At 50.5% G+C, this 21,978-nt stretch overlaps 1 protein-coding gene across 1 annotated transcript in view; it reads right to left on the minus strand.

The window, feature by feature from the left end:
* Positions 1-10,102, minus strand: part of UNC5A (unc-5 netrin receptor A) — an 85,280-nt gene extending 75,178 nt beyond the window's left edge. Inside the window, exon 1 of the mRNA XM_083422654.1 lies at positions 9,300-10,102. Within this exon, the coding sequence (XP_083278780.1) occupies positions 9,300-9,402 (103 nt within the window). The 5' untranslated portion in view covers positions 9,403-10,102. The remainder of the gene's footprint in view (positions 1-9,299) is intronic.
* Between the last annotated feature and the right edge of the window lie 11,876 nt (positions 10,103-21,978).

Below are 21,978 nucleotides of genomic sequence, written 5' to 3' on the forward strand. Positions count from 1 at the left end.
TTATGTTAGAAGGTTCAGGACAGGCAAAAGTACTTCTTCATACAGCACAGAGGCAAACTTGGGAATTTTCTCCCACAAGAGGCAGTGACAGCCACCAACCTGGATGGCTTTAAAAGAGGCTTAGACAAATTCATGGCGGATGAGGCTATCAATAGGTAAGAGGTCTTGATTGTGGGCTTCCCATAGACATCAGGTCGGCCACTGTGAAGATAGGATGCTGGACCACATGGCCCTTGGTCTGATCCAGCAGAGCTGCTCTTATGAGGGGGTATGAGGTAGAATTAACTTTGCAGAAAGAGCCTTTCCCCCATTTGAATGCATTGTGTGTCTGTGTATATCAGGGTTTCCCAAACTAGGGTCTCTAGCTTTTTTTGGACTTTAATTCCCATCATCCCTAGCTAGCAGTACCAGGGGTCAGGAATGATGATGGGAACTGTAGTCCAAAAACAGCTGGAGACCCAAGTTTGGGAAACCCCAATGTATCTGAACATACATGTACTGTTGAGTCATGAGTGAAAAAAGTCCTTAATCAATATTTGCTTACAAGGGGGGGCGCATGCCCTAAATTCTGACAGCCTACTTGGTCTAAATAGGGAGGACTTGATGAGGGACATCCTCAGCACAGCTGGAGGAGATGCAGCAAAAGTCAACTGAACAAATCAGGAAGTTGGAGAATCTTCCCTAAAAGGAAATGCTAAAAAGGGAGATGCTTCTTAGTTTAGGAAAAATGATGACTTAGAAAGAACATAATAGAGGTTTATAAAATTTTGAATGGCGTGAATAGGATGAATAGAGAGATTTCTCTCTCAAAATGCTGGACCTCTGGATCATCCAAATAAAAATTGATTGGCAGCAGACTCAGGATACTTAAGAATATAGCCATGCAGTACATCATTAGCATGTGGAATTTATTGCCACAAGATGTGGTGGAGGCCATGAGGATCAGTCAAATTAATGGTGGATAGTTTGATCAATGTGTCTTAGCCATGAGAATGAATAAAGGAATTCTATATTCAGGAACAGTTTACTTCTAATTAACACATGCTGGGGACAAACAAATCTTCATCATGACCTGCCTGTGATGATCCAAAGGTCATTTGAGTTTCCAGCGTTAGGGACAGTGGGTCTTTGCTTATGCTCTTGTGGTCACATTTGAAGCTCAGTTCGGGTACAGCGGAAGTGGGGGAGCTACAACTATGGATAATTAATTAGTAGGCTATTGGGGGGGGTGCAGAATCAGAACAACCCTGGGGGGGGGGGGTCAGACTTGGGGTGGCAGTACAAGAAAGGCCTGAATAGGAGGAATCTTAAATGGAGATACTAGCAGATGCTGGCAGGGACTGAGGGTCACACCACTGGCAAAATTCTCATATTTAGATGCACTTCAGGATCTCTGTTATTCTTATATTGGTGTGATTATATTAACACGAGTGCCTGAAGTTGCTGCAGGGGTTGTTTACTCAGTATTGTTTTCCTCTATCTACCTGGACAAGGAAAACCTGGTGTGCAAAAACAAAGCCCTTGCATAAGTTCAATTTGCAGTCTCTCTAGATATAGCTGCCTGAATCACCGAAGATCTCCTGCCAGTCAGGGTAGACCAAGGGTGGAGACTGTAACACTCCAGATATTTTTGGACTCCCAACTCCCATAAGCCCCAGCCAGCATGACCAGTACTTGAAGATTATAGGAGCAGTAGTCCAACAACAATTTTGGGAAAGCCAATGTGGCCATCCTTGGTGTGGACAATAGTGGTCTGATCTATTGGGGTTCCCATGTTCCTACTGTCGTGGGTCAATCAATCAGCATGCATTCCTTGGAGGCTGGATCTGCTGCCCCTGTGGATCCTGCCACCTGGGGCAGTTGTCTCATTTTGCCTCATGGGTGGACCAGCCATGCCAACAGCAAGAAAAAGCATGCAGGTAGAACTGATTGTTTGGGTCTTTCCCCATTGCTTACGACTCCAGTAGCAGGCCAGTTTCAGTATCATGGGAAAGAGATGCATGATTGGTCCTGTCCACGTAGTTGTGATATTGTTTCTCTCTCTCTCATACACACTTTGACACAAACAGAGGCTCCCTACCATACCATGGAGAACTAATTCCTGCATTTCTCTCTCTCTCCTTTCACCAGGAGCTGAGGACTACATAACAGGCAAAAAAGACTTGAAGCTCCTCATCTGAGCATTCTCAAGGAACTGCAGGTAGGATGAAAGTCGTTCGATCTCAAACCCTGGAACTGTAGAAAACTGTAGGGACATAGGTATAAGCTTAGAAGCTGCCTTATTCCAAGCTACACAATTGCTCCAGCTAACTCAGTATTGTGAAAACCCTGAATGGAAGTGGCATTCCAGAGTCTTTCCTAGTCCTACATGAAGACACCAGGGATTGAACCCAGGGCTTTCTGTATGCAAAGCTTTACCACTGAGCTCTGACCCCAATATCAGAACATTGGAAGTGTCCATTGTGAGTTTCTGCACCTGCTGGGCTGGAGATTCTTACCCAAACATTCAAAGGGACTTTGGCATATAGCTCCTGGAAAGGTTGGGTGGCATTTACCCTCACTTCACACGAACGCCTCTCTAGTTCAAGAAAAGAAAGTGCCCCTTGCATCTCCTTCTCCTGCAATATTGAAGGAAGGAGCTGAATGCACCTGACCCCAGCGTGAGCTGGCAAGAAACAAAATGAAACGGCTCAGTGCAAGTTGCCCAGCTGATGTCATCCCAAAGTCACCAGGAAGCGTTTGGTGCTCACATTGCTTGGAACACAGAGATAATGAAAGATCTTGCACATACCTCGTTCTGCCGTAAGGGGCTATTGTGAAGGAGGGCTCCCCCCCCCCAAAAAAAAGCAGCAGCAAGGCAAGTCTGGCAATTCCCTAGCTAGATTGTTCCAGTGGTTACTTTCTTTCTTCCCCATGCTAAGAGGGTGCAGCTTATCTGCACCTAATTTCTTGTCTGAATTTGTCTGCCTTCAGCTTTCAGCCGGGGGCTCTCATTCTGCCTTTGTCTGCTGCATTAAAGAGCCGCCTGCCGTCAGAAATCTCCTTCCGTACCATGTAGGTACTTAGAGATTGTGATCAAGTCACCCTTTACCCTTCTCTTGGAGAGACTAAACAGATCGAACTGCTTTGGTAAGGCAGGGCTCCCTGCCCTCCAGTTATTCTTACAGCTTCTCCCTACTTCCTCTGATTTATGAACACATTTTTACTGACACGTTTTTTAAAAAAATAAAAAAACTGCAATATAAGCAGGGCTCAGGATGCAGGTTTTAGCAATGTTCGTCTTCACGATTCACACAAAGGTAACGTCACCGTCTTCTCATTCCTGCTGCAATGACCCCTGCTTATTTAAGGGGTTGTTTACAAGATAATATAAGGCTAACCTTCCACACACTTTAAAACGCATGAAAAACCACTCTATAACCAGAATGCTTGAAGACTAGCAAAAAGGTAGACCACCCCTCTTTTCTCTTCCAAAGAGTGTTCCAAGAATGGAAAGGTGATTGTACTACCTGTTGAGGATTATAAAGGAACACTCTGTGTTAATCAGCCCAGAATAAAAAACACAGATCAGCACAGAATTGGGAGTACCCTCCCCAGAAGATGCACTGAAAGAGAAGGAGGTGGGAGTCCATCAACTTACTATGCTTTAGCTTCTGCAATTACGCAAAGCAAAAGGATGATTAAACACACATTAAGTAATCTTGAGAACACACAATAAAACAGAGGTGGGCAACCTCAGGCCCTTCAAACCCCTCTATGTGGCCCTCAGGATTCTCCCCTGCTCCACACCCTCCTTGAATGTTTTTGCCTGGCTGGAATGTGTCCTTGAGCTTTGATCATGCCTCTTGGGTGCCTGGGTGTGTGAGTGTATTTAGAAATTGTCCAGGTCTGCAAAGGCAAAATTTACATCCCTTGCTCCTCCCATTTTTGCCCCTGGCCCCGCCCACCACGGCATGTGGCCCTTTGGAAGGAATGTGGCCATTGGACAGAGGTAGTTTCCTCACGTCTGCATTAAAAGCTAGAGTGGTGATGCTAATCCACACTGGTGACTGTGATTAATCGGGAATAAAAATGTGTTACTTTATGACAGCTCCCCTAAATTATCTTTATATGTATTTCTCAGAGAGACTCATAGAGAACTCTCAACCAAGTTCCATCTCTGGGAAAGGTGACATTCAGCTGTCAGTCTGAGTAGGCTGGCTGGTTTTGATTTGGAGCTGTGGGGGCAGAAAGGTTATATGCTGGTGATCCACCAAGACTGCTGGAAGAAGGGATGGAGGTGACAAAAACCCATAGAGGTTCATCTAGGCAATGGGAGGGAGTCAGCCTAGGAAAGGCTTCTCAAAGCCCACCCTGGTTTTGGACTGCCACCTCCCTCCCTCTCACATTGCAATAGCTGCCCCATCCTACCTAAGCCATACTGACATTCTCAAAACCAAGGCTTCCCAAACTGTGGAAACCACCATAGTGGTTAGAAATGGCTCTGGGCTGCAATCAGCCTTCTGGAGCTTGCCTCTGTTTCTGTGGCATGGAGAAAATGAATATATTGTGCCACACCTGAAGCCCCTGCCTTCCACATAAGAAGAGAGCCCTGCTGGATCAAGCCAAAGGGACCAACTAGTCCAGTATCCTGTTCTCTCAATGGCCAACCAGATGGTGAAGCCTGAAAGCTGGACTTGAGCACAACAGCACTTTGCCCACCTGCAGTTGCCAGCAACTGGTATTCATGGGCACAACAGCTCTGGCATCCACAATCTGGTTCCCTCCAGATGTTTGAGTATCAACTCCCATAATCCTTTGCTGGCACAACCAATGGTCAAGGATAGCAAGAGTCGTGGTCCAACCAAGACCTCCCTGGAGGGCACCAGGTTGGGAAATCCTTCAAACCACTGCAGCTCAGAGGTGCTTATATAAGGCATGTGAAAGACTGTGGAGGGACAGCTGGTGCACTGAGACCAGACCATAGATCAGGAATCTTCTTGGGCTCCCCCTTTCTTTCTACAAAGCATGCCTCTGAGGTTTTCTGGCTGGGCTGGGGTAGCATATGATTGCTGAGGACTTGTACAGCAGGGTCCTTGGTTCATGACTCACCTTCTAAGTATGACCACCCTATGTCCATAAGACTGATCACATGGAGAGATTGACAATAAAATATTGCAGCATAGAGTGCACCTGTTCATGGCTGGCTGGCTGGCTGGCTAGAGCCCTGCTCTCTCCCAGGTTACTCCATTCCATTTCCCTACCCCTGTATTTTGTTGTTGCTCTTTCTCCTTCCCTCCAACAGTCCATCAGCATCCCATGGCCACTGTGTGCTGTTTGTACCAGGGTTGGGATGCTGCTGTGGACCTCAGCTCCCATCAGCCCCAGCCAGCATGAACAGTGATCAGGGATGATGGAAATTGTAGTACAATAACATCTGGAGGTCCACAGGTTCCACATCACTGCATTAGTATTCAATTATGTAATTATGGGAACATAGGGACCTGGCGCCTGCCACCACAGTCTTTTCTTTCATCTCTCCAATCCTTCACCTTTCTAGTTCTGCCAAGAGAATTCCCCCACCTACATCCTTCTCTCTGCCTTTGCAGAGTCCAGACTCAAAGGTCCTTATGAAGACAGCATCTTCTAGTGAGTGAATGAGAGAGCATACCTTCTCACGCCAGACCCAGTAGCGTATGACATTTGCCATGGGATTCTCCCAGAGTTGTCTTTTGTCACTAGCTCACTTGTTCCAAATCTCAGGCTTTATAGAGGGTTGCACCTCACATCCAAGCAAATCAAGAACACCAAGCAGACAGGTCACTCCTTTTATCTAAGAACATTTCACCTCCACATAACTCTGTGGAGCACAAGGCACATCTCCAGGGTGTCTTTTGTTTTTATTTTGATCTGACAACCTTGTCTTTTCCTTTTGCTTATCAAAAGGAAGTGGGGTTGTATGCTTCCTTAACTTGTAGCTTAACTTAGGCAAGGAGCACTCTGGGGGCACCATGAAGTTGTGAAAATAAACAGATGATTGTCTTATCTCACCACTGGCATATAGGCAGGGCAAATCACAGACCTGGCTGCCTAATGGAGAGGCAGTCCAGTAATACACCAACTGAAATTCAGGCTTCAGATCCCTCCCACTTACATCCACTGGCCCCTTATGTCCCACCCCAGGCACAGCTCAGAGGCATCCCTCATCTACAGCTGTTGATTTCTGACATCTTAGTCCACTGTGAGTTTTCCAATCAACCCTCCACTCGAGCACATGCTGGGGTCACAAGATCAATTTCAATAGAGACCAGTTACCCCATACTACTTTTTATTTTAACCAAACCATCAAGCTATCAGGGCAGCCCAAGAGAGTCAATGGGTGGACTATGGGTGTTCTGGAGGAAATGAAATGGAGGAAAAGATTTTAATCCACTTCGGTGCTGTGCAGGGAATGCACCCAACCATCGGCTAGCAGTATAAGATGGGGTGATGTTGTATTACGTGTTGATAGTGATTGGATCACCTCTCCCCATATGATCTCCTTGCTCACTCCCCACAAACAGAACTGTGGAGGGAAATTGGCATCAAGGCAGTGGATGATCATAGAGCTGAACTGAGGGCCATTCGTCTTAAGAAGCCAGTGAGGAAAACCAAGAGACACGACTTTGGGGAAAATGCATGGGAGCAAAAAGAGAGCTAAGGGACAAAGACAATCTGAGATGAAAAGGCAGTTGTGTGATCCTAAGGGAGCAGGCTGAGAAAGTCAGGATTATGGAGCATTGGTAGGGAGGAGAGGCAATTAGTCCAGCAGTTTTTCAATGCTTGTTTCAGCTCTGACACTGTGCCTGGCTACAGCTGATACCGCCGTGGCTCCCTGAGTCCTCAGAACAGCACAATAACTTGGGGCATGTGGGGTGATGCATTTGGCTTGGGCTCTTGTAGATTTGGAAGAGCACAGAACAAACTGACTGCATTCTGGAATTGCCTGCCCACTCTGTGCAGAGGGGTCAAATTGCCCTCATCCATAGGCAAAAGGATTCCTATGCTGCCAGGATGAGCCGCAGCCTCCAGGCAGGTGGAACGCCCACCATCTTCAGCAGGGAAGAGGACCCCCTCTATGTGGGCCCCTTTTGTGACTGTGCCTCTAGACGGGAAGACTTACCCCCTGCTTGGCTTGAAAGTTGGCTGTCTCCCTACAGGCTGGCACTGAGATCAGTGGGAAGAGCGGAGTGAAAAGACAAAACAGTATCCACTCAAGCTCCTCTCTGCTGCCAGGTCCAGGTCCTCATCCTTCAAAGCAGCCTGTGGCATGTGTGGGTTTTCAAAGAATCACTGTGCAGCTCTACAATAGGCAGCTTGTTTGTGCAGTTGGTAGTGGCTGCTCTGTAGAGGGCATGTATTTCTCATTGCCAGGTGTTCTGGCTAGGTGCGTAACTGAAGGGCTCTGTGACATACAAGTGTGCGGCCAGGAGGCGTGTTGCCTAGAGAGGAGTTGTTATGATCAAAGGCAGCATAACATGTGTGCAGTTGTGTGACTGTGTGGTTGTTTGCTGACAATGCAATCACCCTCTGTGTGTGTGTGTGTGTGTGTACACATTATCTTTTGCATTTGTGAATGTGTCTGTTTCTGTGCTTGTCGTGCGTGCACATGAGTGCCTATCATATGTTCAAACCTCTTGCTGTATGGGGTCGGTAGGAGCTGCAAACAATTTGCAAAGGACCCTTCTAATCCTCAAGAGATCCTGAAAAGCGTGCGTCCATGAGTGCATGTGTGTGTGTATCTTTGGTGCATTATGACGGAGTGGCTGGGGTTGTAGCTTGGAAATCCTTCTGCTGATGAGGCGCCAGAAGCAATTCCAGAGACACACCTGTGCATGCCAGGTTAGCTTCCCCGAGACCCTGCTTAGAGAAGGAGGGTGGTAGGAATGAGAATGGCTGTCCTTCTTCGGTTCCACGCTCTGCTACTGACCTGCTGGCTGACCTTGGCAATGTCCCTAAGGCTCTGGGCCTCAGTTCGCCACAGTTTAGTTTGAGAATCAAAGCCCTGCCAGGCCTCATGCACTGTTGTTGTTTCTTGTTCAAGCCTTGGTTGCTGCTCTGATCAGGAAACTAACTGCCTCTGAGCCCAGCCGGACAGTGAACTCTGGGTGAGCAGATGGGTGTCTTTGTTGGAGAGGAATGTGAAACAATTAGCCAACCCTCTGAAGACACCCTCTGTCATCCTAATAGCACACACACACACACACCCCTTCCCACATCAATATTCCTCTCTTTGGCACAGGGCAAACTGAACGCAGATGCACCACTAGGCCTCATGCCTTTCGTCAAATCCTCAGCTTGGGGTTCCCATCACAGACCCAGGGCTTTTCAGGTTAAATATATGTACCATAATCTTCTCCCCTTACCCCAACCACAAACTTCCCCTGCCAACCTCTAGGCACAGCTGCCCCTGTAGTTGTTGGAAGTCCCACTTCCAGTATTCCTCCTGTACAGAGAGGTCCCAGTTATCCTGCTGAGGCCAGAGCAGTCAAGCAGTCTCTGTTTCAAATCCTTCCTACAAAACCCTTTCGGTCACCTTGCAAAAAAAAGAGCTGCCTGCCAGATCTGAGAAGCAAGACAAATAAGACTGTGAGCTCCACTGAAGCCAAGAGGATTGGCAAGAGGTGGGTAGGGAGGGGGTAGAGATGCAGCCAGACACCCCCCATGCTCCCCAGCTCTTGTTTTAACTCAATCAAAGGGCAGGAGCAAAAGGCAGAAACGCAAGCATTGAGAGATCAGGACGGAGCCCCGGAAAAGAGGGTCCTTCTGCTACAGACACAAGACACACTTTGGCAGTGCCAGGGCAGCGGGTGGCGGAGGCAGCGTTGCACATGGCACCGAGCCCAATGGCTGCTTTAGACAGAGCAGGGGGTGCAGTCGGGCTGGAAAGTTTGTGATTACACTTGGTGATGCCGAGTGGCTCCCTGTCGAGTCCAGGGTTCCCGCGCACCTCGACGACCCGCGCCCACTCCCGCTTGCCGAGCCCCTGGCTCGCATAACACACACCTCGTGCCCACTCCTACGACGATGCCACCTGGCGGCTCCAGTGCCGCCTTGGCTGAAGCCACGGCGCCGCATCCTCCGCCAGTGCCCACCGTACTCCCCGTCGAACCGAACTCAGATGCATCTTCCGCTCCAGCCGCCCCCTCACGCCGCCGCCGCCCCCCCCCCGTCCCCGAGGCTGCCACCCGTCAGGGAAGGCACCCGAGCAGAGCGCGAGAGCCGCTCACGCTGCTCCAACCAGACCGACGCCACCGCGCGTAAAGAGCGCTCTGACTCACCGTTGGGATGAATGTGGCTAGTGAGGATCGTGCCAGCCAGCAGGACATGCCATAGCCTTGTGCCCAGGCGGGCACCGGCTCCCAGCTGCTGCCATAAAGCCATCCTTCGGCAGGAGAGAGGGTCGTCGTGTGAGGACGGGCAGGATCCGGCCCAGGGAGAGAGGAGAGGAGAGAGGAGGAGGAGGGGATGGGGACGGCCCAGGGAGCACTGGAGGGGGGGGGGTGTCCCAGCTGGAGTCTGCTCCGCGCTGCCGCCGCCGCCGCAACAACTCCTCAAGGCACCTCGGGGGCACTTAGCACCCCAGCCCGCCGCGGGCTCCCTGCGCGCTCCATCTGCTGCTCATGGCCGGACGGACCCGCCGCCAGGGCTTCGAGGGGCAGCTGGCAGGGGGCGGCGGCAGGAGAAGGGGCTCGATCCGGCAGCCAGCACTGGAGCTCCGTGCCGGGCAGCCGCAGAGACCCCCTCGCCGGCCGGTCGCGGCGGCGCGTCTTGCGTGTGTGTGTGTGCGCGCCTCTCTCTCTCTCTCTCTGCGCGTATGCCAATCTCTCTCTGCCTCTCTCTCTGCCTGTCTCACCCTCGTTGCCACTCACTGCCAGGCAGCGCCGGGCTGGCTGCAAGCACCTTGTCCGCGGCAATGCAGAAGAGAAAGAAGAAAGAGCCAGCGAGGGGCTGCAAAACCCGGACTGGAATCCGCCACGGGAAGGGACGGAGCAACAGCTGGTTCCAGACTGACAAGCTCCGGAGACGCAAACAAGCCCTCCTCTGGGAGGGAGAGGGAGCCGCAGCCGCCAGGCGGAGCCCAGCACACCTACCTCCCGCGCCGGGCTCGCTCGGCAACGCCGGCGAGGGAGGGAGGGAGGGAAAGCCCGCCGCCGGCTCGGAGAGGGAGGTGGGCTCGGGGGCCAACGGCGCCCGGCGCTTGCTAGTCTCTTATTTTCATGTGGCGTGGTAGGGACGGCGGGGGGGGGGGGGGCAGGAGGCTGAATCCTCTCGACTGGCCGGCCTCACAGCACTTTCCCTCCCCGCGGGCCCCAGGCTTCCCTACCCGCCCCCGGAGGAGCAACAGGCGGCAGCAGCAGCAGCAGCGCGAGGCAAGCAGGCTTCCTCGAAGGAAGCCCCCAGTTCCGCCCCCCAGCCGACGGCCAGCCTGCCCCCCTGCCCCCTCTTCACACAGGACGAGGCCAAAGGTCTCTCAGCCCCCCCTCGCAGCGATCCCGCCGCCGCCACCGCCGCCGCCCCCTTAGCCATCTCTGCTGTTTCTGGGAGACATCATCACACCTCCACAGCACTCCTGAGAGGCGAGCGAGCAGCATTCACACATCGCAGAAGAAGGGAAAGAGCGGGAGAAGGGCTGGGGGAGGAGGGGAGGAGGGAGGGAGGGAGGAAGAAGCCCCCCCCCCCAGCTCCAGGAGAGTGGACCCTTCCCCTCATAAAGGGCTCCAGTCCCCCGCTCCCCCCCCCCGCGGCCACAACGTCTCTGAGGGCGCAAGGCGTCATTCCCAAGGGGTCCGGAGAGTCCCGTCCGGCTGCCGCCTCGTCCGGACTCCAGTCCTGGGCTTGTCTGGAGCAGGGACTGCCAATCACCGGCATTTATGTTCTGGACAAACGTCCCCTGAGGAGCTGCCTGGGACCCCCGCGCTCTCCCGGTGCCGTCTCTGCCGCAGCAGGGCGGGGAGCAGAGGCGGGCGGAAGAAGGAAGGGCGCAGGGTGTGAAGGAGCCCGCGGGGCAACCCGGCCCGGCGAGGGGGCGGGGAAGGAGGGCGCCAGGGTCAGGCGAGGGGGCTGGCGAGGAAGGAGCCCGCGCCTCTTGCAACACAAGGAGAGGCACGGGGAGAGAGAGGAGAGAGACGCCGCTCTCGCAGGAAGAGACACAAAAGACGGGACAAAACAGGCTCGGAACAATACGGGCAGACTCCGGCGCACGTACGGAGGGCGGCGGGCACATGGCATCGCGGGGAGAGTTGCACCGCAAGCCACATGCATGCATGCACATCGCATGTCAACACAACGCAGGATATGAACACGGCGAACGGAGACGCGCCGAAGGAGGAGGGGAGCGGGAGGGAGGGAGGGAGGCGGGGAGACAAAGCAACACAAAGAACAACAGACAATTCGCACAGAAAGACCAAACGGAACAGGAGCGGACCCCGGGCACTCTCGCGCGCGCGAGGCAAGGGCGACAACCCTCGCAGACAGCGCTGCCTCTTTGTATAGAGCGGGGCTCGTAGCTCAACACACCAGGTCCCACGCTCACCGCATGGTACTAGAGGGCAGGACGCGGGAGCCTTCCCCTTACACTTTGTTTGTTTATTTAGGGTGCCTCTGCAACGAAGTTTTACTCAGAGTAGTCTCACTGGAATGAATTGGACCGAACTCGCATAGATTCATTATGGGTCTTCTCTGAGTAGGGCGGAGCGGAATATCACCCTTTGGTTACGTCCCACACTTTCTCCAAGCTCAAAGTGTTTCGCACGGTTCTCCCCGTCCCCATTCCGTCCTCACAACAACCCCGCGAGGTAGGGCAGACTGAGGGGCAAGGACTGGCCCAAGGTCACGAGTGAGCTTCGTGCCTGAGTCTCCCATCCCTCATCTGCAAGACACGCACTGCTGTGTGTCTTGTGGGCGCTGGCAAGTGGGGCCAAATCCAGCCTCCGGGAATCTCTTTGGCAGCTGCATAAGGGCGTCCATCTTTTACCCTGACTTTGTGGAGAGGGAAACTGCTGGCCACCGTTTGCTTCTCTGCAGCACCAAGTGCCAGCCAGGCATTGCTGCCAGTAATACAGTCATCCCATCACTCCAAGGAATAAGCAAAACACATGGCTGAGGGTAACCCCTTCCCCACCCCAATTTCTCACCCCTCGACTGCTCCTCAAGCAGGGTGGGCTGCCTAAGAGCAATTTGGAGGTAGGTGCAGGAGCAGATCTAGCCAAAGTTAAGAAGTTCACAACCTTTAAATACACACACACACACCCTTCTTCTGCTTATTTAAAGCTTGCATTTTCTTAACACACACAACTCCCCTGTGGCCCAGAATGCATTGGGCATTTTGAATGGAATTGTCTGTTATAAAACTTGGAATAAATCTGCTCCTGCTGCAGCCTCCTACAGAATGCTCTTGTGCTGCGTGTGTGTGTTTATCTTGAGAGCTTTTTTGCCAGGCCCATGCCCTACCCCCAGAGTCTCGCTGGAGGGTGCTTTCCCCACCACAGATCCCAGCCTGAGCCTGCTCTGTTTTGTCAGTACTGCCTGACCTCTGCCACCACGGGTCTCAGCACCCTACAAAGAGCATGCAGCAGCACAGGAACACTTTAAATGTCAGAGGGGAAAAAGGGGTGATGCTCTCTGAGGGGATGCCCATCCTGGCAGCCACAGCCCCCCCCCCCCTTGCATGAGGCATTGCCTCGGTAGTGACATCACTGCCCAGCACTGGGGTTTCCATAGAAACACCCCCCTCTTTTCAACACAGATTGACCAGAGCTGATGGGAGGCTGAGGGGAAGATCTGGCCATGAGCCAGCAGGTGTTCATCATCCCCTGAATGGTTTTGACGGGGAGAGGAATTTCAGGTACTGAGCAGTATCAAGTAAATGTGAATGCACAACTGATCCCTGCTTGTGGTCATGTTCTGGTTACTTGGCTGCTCTTCTGATGTCAGTGAAAGGTGACAGCAAATGGCCCCAAGAGTGACAGATAACACCCCCCACACAAACACATTCTGATAATGTTAGAGGCAGTTTAGGAAATATAGGATGAGACACACACACACGAGAAAAAGAGAGAAAGAGAGAGAGAGAGAGACTTGGGGAACAGGCATTCACTGTTGTGCTGAGCTGGCAACTGGGCAGAACAGGCCTGGTGTCAGGTGAGAGTGGCCAGGGTTAGGGGAAGCACATCTTTTAGCTTAGGCTGAGGGTTGCTTATAAAAGCTGTTTAGCGGCTGAAAGGAAGTCAGGGCCTCTGAAACTATTCTGCCAGGATAGAGTGTGTGGGCTCAACCCAGGGGTCAGCAAACTTTTTCAGCAGGAGACCGGTCCACTGTCCCTCAGACCTTGTGGGGTGCTGGACTATATTTTGAAGGGAAAAATGAACGAATTCCTATGCCCCACAAATAACCCAGAGATGCATTTTAAATAAAAGGACGCATTCTACTCATGTAAAAACACGCTGATTCCTGATCCGTCCATGGGCTGGATTTCAAAGCCGATTGGGCCAGATCTGGCCCCTCCGGGCCCTAGTTTGCCTACCCATGGCTCAACCATTATGGACTGCAACCAGTGGCGAAGCGTGGGTTGTCAGCACCCAGGGCAAGGCAAGTAATTTGCGCCCCCTAGCCCGTGGATTTGCACCCCCTAACCCGTGGATTTGCACCCCCTAACCCTAACCCCCAGACATTGCGCCCGGTGCCGCCGGCCCCCCCTGCACCTCCCCACACTACGCCACTGACTGCAACACTTTCCCCCACATCACGTATATGTGCACACACCACACTGAGTAGCACAGATATATTATGGAATTTGACTTCTTCCAGAGAACCTTGGTGTGTGTGTCTGAAGGGAGTGTGATAGGAGATGGTAGAGCAAGCCTCCAGCTTCCCTTGGCTCCAAGGGGTGAAAACTGATGTGACTGTGCCTGCAAAACTCTGCCTTAAAAAAAATATACGAAACCTTGGCCAGGGCTCCCACTGGTCAGAATGAAATGGGGATTCTGTGCTCTCAAAAACTTGTTGTGTTGCCCCATCAAACCCTACTCCCTTATCTTTAAGCCCGGTTTACTCTCTCTGGTTAACCCTTCCTCTAGCTTTGTCCTTTCTGCTGTCCCAGTCTTTGCCAAAATATTCCAAATTTTGCAAATCGCTACTGTTGGAATAAGTACAGATGTCACCAGTTGAAAATTGGAACTGTGTGCTGCAAGGGCACAATTGATCAAGAGTGGCTTTCATGAGGTCCGCTGGCAGAGAACGTGGTTGCAGAGACAGGCCTCTCCTGTGCTACTTTGTCTCCATGTAATCCTGGGCACTGAGATGACATCTTTACACCCCATCAGATGGACCCACAGTCCCTCTTCCCCAGAAGGGTTTCCCTAGCCAACAACTGCTGCAGAGTCTTCCCTCTGGGTGTCCATTCACCATGCCCAGAACCCCGTTCCTCTGCCCATTCACTCCTGTCCTCCAACATTATGTACAATTGCCAAGCCTTTCTCAGGGACCTTGCCATATACCTGCCAGGAATCAACTCCTGCAAATAATGTGGCAGGCCTCAGCCATGGCACAGTCCCTGCTGTTCTGGAACACTTTGGTGGCTGGCAAGAGAGCGAGAGAATGAGACAAAGCCATACTTGCTCCCACTTACTAGTCCCGTCCCTTGGATATTTATTTACATCCACTTGGCAGCGTGAAGTTGGAGACTCATTAGCCTCTTCTATTTGCATGAAGCCGATAAATAGTCCTAAAGGAGATGCTCGTGCCACATCTGGGCTTGTCTTTCCCAGCAGCACTTGCTCCTTCTTGGCTCGGCTTATTATCAGTCATGCAGCTGCCTAGGCAAGCTCTTTCCCGGGAGTACAGAGTGGTCCCCGCCAGTTGCTGGACACAGTTAACATTGCAGTCAAGGTGCCCTATTAGCAATGACACTATCCTCTCCCCTACTTGCTGTGTTTTAGGCCTTGGCTGCCAGAACAGAGAGGGAACCAGAAGAACAGATGACCCAGTAGAAATGCTTCTGCAGATGTAAGGGGCAGTTCCATGTTGCCTCCCATTTTCAGCTCTGTTAAGAGGACTTATTCAGTGCAGAATACCATCACAACAACTTGACAGTCAAAGTAATAGAATCACAGAGTTGGAAGGGACCATGAGGGTGATCTAGTCCAACCCCCTGTGAGGCAGGAAGCTTTTTGCCCAATGTGGTACCCAAACCCATGACCTTGAGATTAACAGTCTTAGTCTTGTACCAATTGAGCTATCCCAAGATGTCATATGCAATATAGTGCTTATTAATCACCCCCCCATAAACTTATAGCCTCATTCTCTCTCTCTCTCCCTCCCCTTCTTTCAAAATATCTTTTCTTTTAAAATAGTTATATGCCAACTTTTCCAGGCATGCCCATCCAAAGTAGTTTATAACAATGAAAGCTACAAGTATATCACCCCTCCATCACCATATAGAGTCAATAATGAAACAGAATTACAAAAATAAAAACAGACTCAAAACTCTGATAACGACATAATATTCCAGGGTGGTATAGGTGCAGGCAATTCATCTGACAGCTCACAGTCAAAAACTTTAACGGGTTTTCACAATGCACCGCAGGGGAGGTGTATCAGCCTGGCTCTTTGGAAACTGGAGTTTTTACATTTTCCTTTCTCTGATCAAAATTGATCTTGCTATAGTAGCTCATTTAGTGCCCATGAAAGAAGCTCTGTTATGTTCCTCTTATTACTGAAATTTCCATATATTTAAATCCCACTTATATTCCACCATAGGACCCAGGGCAATGTACAGATGGTCTCCCATCCAGGCACTGACCAGGCTCAGACCTGCTTAGCTTCAAGAAGGGGGGCAATGGTTTGGTTTACTATGCCATCAGACTAGGCTCTGATTGTCAATTTCTTGTGGGGGGAAAGAGGAAGGACTTTGATAGAGGGTCTAAGGTGGGAATCAGCAACAAGTGGCTTTGTGGGCCAACAGTGGTCCCTAAGGGCTTCCATCAGTCGGCAAATGGGAGTGTGTGGGTGCAGCTGCTGTGACCATGGGACTTGCTCATGGTCCTGTGCAGTGAGCATCTCCTCTTCTCAAAGAGCTTCTAAGGTACAACCAGTTTCTCACCACATCTGGCTGATGTGGTTGACCATGGAATGAAGACGTAGCCCGTTTGGGGGGTTTCCTATCCAATTTCAGCAAAGAACAAAGAATTTTATGGAGCATCCTCAAAGGACCAAAAACAAGCTCTGAACTGCATGCAGTATGAGGAGTTGATCTTTCAGCAGGCAACTCAAGAAGGCGCCCAAGGAAATCTTAGAGCATCTCTGAGAAATTAATATTAATTAGGAATCTCTATCTTAGAAATTGTTTGGCACTTTATTTCTGCACAGCCATTTTGTTTCGCACAAACCTCATTTCCACCTCAGATTACCTCATGTCTTCCCTTAATAAACGTATTGATATTGCACTATAAATTCTATTTGAAGTGCAGTGTGGCAGACCAGCCGACTCTGGGTGCAGTGACTCCATGATAGCATTAAGTCTCAAACCTCAAGCAAGAGAACTGAGCCCTAAGAAGCTGGATCCAAAAGGACTCAATATGTAACAGCTTCTCTGATTCCTGGGGAAACAGAACTAAGGCTGAGGTAGCGCACGAGAATCTGCTTGCCGTCTAGAATTGCTGGTGTGTTGGAGGGCAAGTGAAGCTCTCTCTTGCTCATTTGGGGCAGCAAGAGTCTACTTAGGACCACAAGTGCTGGAGAGCAACTCACACTGTGGGTTAGTAGGAGAAAGAGCCACTGTGGCACAGTGGTTAAAGTGTAAAGACCAGGGTTTCCCAAACTTGGGTCTCCAGCTGGTTTTGGACTACAACTCCCATCATCCCTGACCACTGGTCCTGTTAGCTAGGGATGATGGGAGTTGTAGTCCCAGAACAGCTAGAGGGCCAAGTGGTCATACAGCAGGACCAGCGGTCATACTGCTGGTTCAGTATGGGCCAGGCGGAAGCCAAGAAGCCAGCAAAAGGGGAAACAGTGAGTCGAGAGGGTTAAGGAGAAGCAGGTGACAGCGGAGGAGAAAAGGCAGGCCTTGCAGTCTGTGATGGGAGGTGATCTCCTCCTTGCCATGTGCCAGCATGCTCTGCAGAGCTAATTTCATTTGTAGCTCCAGGAAATGAACAATTAACAAGATGCTCCGATGCCTTTAAAAGCTGAAGTGGGCGAGAAAAGGCCTGGGCCAGCTGCTGCCTTCCTTCACCCTATCATAACACATGCTCCATACAGGTCCCCTCCATCGCCAGCAGAGGACCTTAGACCTTCCCACTGAGGATCTGGTGCCATCACAGGTCTGTCTGGTGCTCCATCTCCAGGTCAGCCTAGCTGCTGCTCTTCCAAAACCAGTTTGAAAAAGCCTTTATGCATCCTCTCTTTTAAGTATCAGCATCCTGACCCCAGTTGTTTCAAGCTTCATGCTGGAAACTCTTTTTTAGAACTTCAACCTAGACTTAGCTTGAAGCCACAGACAATTGGATGTTAAAGCTTTGGCACACAGCGAAAATGGCAAAACTAAGGGCCAGGCTAGAGAGGATGTAAATCATGTCGCTGGCCCGTCATGCCTGTTATTGTTCTCTGAAATAGCAGCTGCAAGGGACTGGAGCTGGACTGGAGCTGTAGCATGTGGGGAGGAGAGGACCCCCATCCAGACTGGGTATGTGCATATGTATGTTGCTGCAATTTGCCTTGAGAGGAAAGCTCCCACTGATGCTGATGGGAAGCACAGACTGACCGATTCCAGAACAGTCTTACTGTGGAGTTATTGACAATGTGTTTTTGCTTCTTTGCATATTGAAATTGTTAGTATCTTCAATAGACACTTCTCTGAAAATTTGTTTGCCCGTCATCTGATCTTCATGAATCAGAGAACTATAGAGCTGGAAGGGATTCTGAGGGTCATATAGCTCCACCCCCTGTGATGCAGGAATCTTAATTAAACCATAAATGACAGATGACCATCCAACCTCTGCTTAAAAACCTCCAAGGAAGAAGAGTTCACCTCGTCTCATGGGAGTCTGTCGAACAGGTCACTTTACCATCATAAAGTTCTTCCTGGTGTTTAGTCAGAATCTCCTTTCCTGTAACTTGGAGCCATTGGTTCAGGTCCTACCCTTAAGAAGAGGAGAAAGCAAGCTTGCTCCACCTCCATGTGACAGCCCTTGAGATGTTTGAAGGTGGCTATCATATCTCCTGTCTGTCTGTCTGTCTGTCTGTCTGTCTGTCTGTCTGTAAGTCCAGAGCCCTTCAGGGGGCTTAAGAAGAATTAGAGAACGACTGATATGTCTCCTTAAAGTCAGCTTCTCCTGTATTTACTGGTGTACCTCAGGTCCCACTCAGGGTTTCACACCCAATGACGGTAAGCCAAATGGACAGCTAAACATGCTCAATGTGGTCCAGGGAGGTTCAAATTCCTGCTCAGTTGTAAAGCACTCAGTCAGACTAGTCAGCACTTCTCAGCTTAACCTACCTCACAGGCTTGTTGTGAGGATAAAGCTCCATATTCACCAGCCAGAGCTCCTTGTAAAAAAGGGGAAAAGGAAAAAAGGCAGAGTGCAAGTTGCAATAATAAAAAATTAAATCAATAGGGGAAACAGTTGAATAAGGGAGGGAGGGAATGGCAAGGTTGTAGAGGAAATGAATGTGAATGCCATTTCAGCCAGCACATGATTTTTCCAGGCTTGACAAAGAATATAGTAGTTACCTGAGGGGAGGAGATGGGATTCTTCTTTCATGACAAAGGTGGCAGCCCAGCAACTATTCCAGATGAAAAGACCACACTTCTCTGACTTGCTTTGAAGACCAAACTCCCAAGCTACTCCCCACTGGCTTTGTTCGCGCAGTTATTCCCTCTGCCTGCTTCTTGGAGGGGGAGAAAGCCACTGCCAGCTCTTCCTTCTCCAAAGCGGTTTGTCCCAGAGGCAGCTCCTCTCAAAACACTGCAGGGCGAAACCAGCTGGTTTTGTTGAGGATTAGCTAATGCAGCTGGGGAGGGGAGCTTTTTCAGGCTAAGGGCCAGATTCCACACACACACACACACACACACACACACACACACAACCCCAGTGGAAAGTTGCCAGAGGCATCATGCCAGAATTGGGCCAGTACTGGTAGGGGCTGGACCTGCCCCGCCCCCGACACTCACACACCCTTTGCACACACACAGCTATTTCCCATGAAAACAGAGGGGTATATTTAAATCAGGGTGTATGGGGTGCTAGCTCAGGGGTAGTACCTCTGGTGGGGGAGACAAAATGCTCCTTCTGAAGTAGCTTGTCCACCTTTGGTCCCCACCTGTGGCTCCTTAAAACTGTCAGCATGCGACAGCAGCCACACCCTGGGAATGACTTCAACTGGCTGGCGAGGGTAGCCGATGGGTCTCAAACCCTTTCCCTGCGTGCAAAGGCAGGCTCCAGTGGATTGAGAGGACAAGACCAATAGCGGGTCCAATGGTCAAGAAGGCAGTTTCTGCATGTGCTGTAGAGGGAAGCGAGGGGCAGATGGGGCTCATCCACCTAGGAAGGTAGCTCATCTAGAAGGAAAACTCTGGCCCTAAACCTCCACCGCCTGCAGGACATCTTTGGGAGAAGAAAAAGCAAAGGAGTGGAGTCCGTAAGATAGTGGGAGGCGCCTTGTATGCTTCCTTCCAGCAACTCCTGCAGCCAAGTGGTGCCAAATGTATTGCTCTGCTTTCCTTTGGACCACATCAGCAACACATCTGGGCAGCCCAGGACCTCCCTCCATACAGACTGCCCAGGCTTGCACCCTGTGGTGCCACTGCAGCGGTTTGCCTTCACCCCCAGGCACACTCCATTGTCTCTTGAGACAGACAGAGGCCAACAATTTAAATATTAGTGATTCCATTCAAGTTTCACCTTCTGTTTTCTTCACAGACATTGTTTTAAAAAGGTTTTTTTAATGAAAAAAGAACCCTGTCCAACTGGCTTAGGAGGAAGGCCAATTTAGTCCAGCCACTGTGAGGTCCAGGAGTGAATGGGCAGCCCCTTTATGTTTTGGGAAGAAGCAAGGAGATATTTAGGAGCCTGGGGGACTGCAAAAGCCGTCAACACTTGACCTCCCTGAGTCTGATTCAGCAGACTGAGGATATGGTGAAAAGAAACACCCATGACATTGCCTCTACAGGCTACCCCACCAGTAAGAACACTGTCCACTGATGGCTGAGAAAAATTTCCTGCATGCTATTCACCAGAAAAGGAAGGCAGAAACTCTGTAGTGTCTAGCCTCAGCAAGGCCAATGAGTACAATTTGTCTCTCCCTACTGCTTGAGTTCAGTGGTAGTGGAGGGCAGAGCTGAAATAAATCCACTTGGGATAGAGGGGGTGCTCATTCACATTCCCAAATGTTGAGATTGTAATGATTATCTGTAGCTCACACTTCAAGGCCAAAATCTTGACATTTCTTAAAGGATTTATGTACGTGTGTGTGTGTGTGTAGTGGTATCAGCAGTAGGGGTATTCACTTACTCTGCCATTAAGTACCAAATGTTCCCAGAAAGCCCATCTTTATCATAGTTCTGACCTTCTTTGAGGGTGTCTCTTTTTGCTTGTGATCTGCTTGGCACTTCCATATTATGCAGATCAGAGTTGAAACAAAGGAGCTCCAAAGTCTCTCTTAATTTCCATACAGAAATTACCACTTCAAAATCTCCAGGCCCACCTCTGCAAACTGACACTTCACAGTTGCACAAAGTTCCATTTCCGCTCTAGACAAGGGCACTACAGTCACAGCGATCCTTGCAGCAGCTGGGGGGCTCTCCTCACGCTCTCTGGCCTCACAGGGGGAATCCATCAATCCACAGTTCATCTCCAGCCCCTGCTCACTTGGCCTTTACTAGTAAAGCAACCAGCTTCTCTTGCCATTCTCACAGCTAAGTGGAAACACACAGCGGCTGGCTCACAGACACACTCTCAAAACTATCACCAAGATCCCAGCAACAAGCATCCCGCTTTGAACAAAATGGGAAGGAACCACTAGAAAACCAGGCAAGGTGTTAGCAATTAGGTGAGCGCAGCCAGAAAGCAATGCAGTCTCTGAGAGGACAGGATAGCATCTCTGACACCAGGTCAGCTGCAACAGATTTTGTGTCTGATTTTAATAACCAGGAGTTTCTCCTAAAATTATCTGATCACTAACAACCTATCAGGATGGAATGTCAATGAAGCCTGTGCCATGCTCAGGGAGAAGATGTGTTGTGTGTTGGGGAGGAGTAGGGCAGACAGAAACTCATGTGGCTCTCCCTCCCCCAAGAAAGGATATAATGAAGTGCTCCTAGATTCCAAGGTAAATCTGATTAGCAGGTCACAGTTGTGCCATCTTTCTGCAAGGGAAGGCATGCTAGTCACCACCTGGATGGACTGCCCAGAGAAGAGGAGGAGGAACAATAAGATGCAGGCATCCCTCCAGCTTCAGCACCGACCCACTGGCAACAGGTGCATAGTCACAATACTGCTGGAGGAAGCTGGAATAAGAGATGGCCAACGATGCCAAATCCCCTCTTAGAAGGTGGGAAGTGGGATGGAGGTGGCTGCCAGAGAATGATGTAGATCAAGAAGGGTGCTGATCTGGGTAAGTGATAGGCAGAGAGCATCATGATATGGATGCTGAGATCCAACTACATGGAAGATTTCAAGTATCTGCCTGTGCGGTTTTGGGAATCTGTGACAGGCAGCGTTCCTTTATTCTGCACATGCGTGTGTGCAAGCGTGCATCCACACAGATGCCATGCATACAGGGAAAAACAGCCTCTCCTGGCAAAATCCTTGCTCCATTTTGGGGGGGGAAATTACTAACAGCATTTGCATAAAAACAGGATGTTTTGCAGCTCTCTGCTCCATCTGCTCCTGCTGAAGTCATAGCCCCTGCGCATGAGCTCACGGCAGGTTGCCATGGTGACAATTGTGATCTCACATGTGC

The sequence above is a fragment of the Podarcis tiliguerta genome, assembly GCF_965153285.1.
Source record: "Podarcis tiliguerta genome assembly, chromosome: 2".
NCBI lineage: Eukaryota > Metazoa > Chordata > Lepidosauria > Squamata > Lacertidae > Podarcis > Podarcis tiliguerta.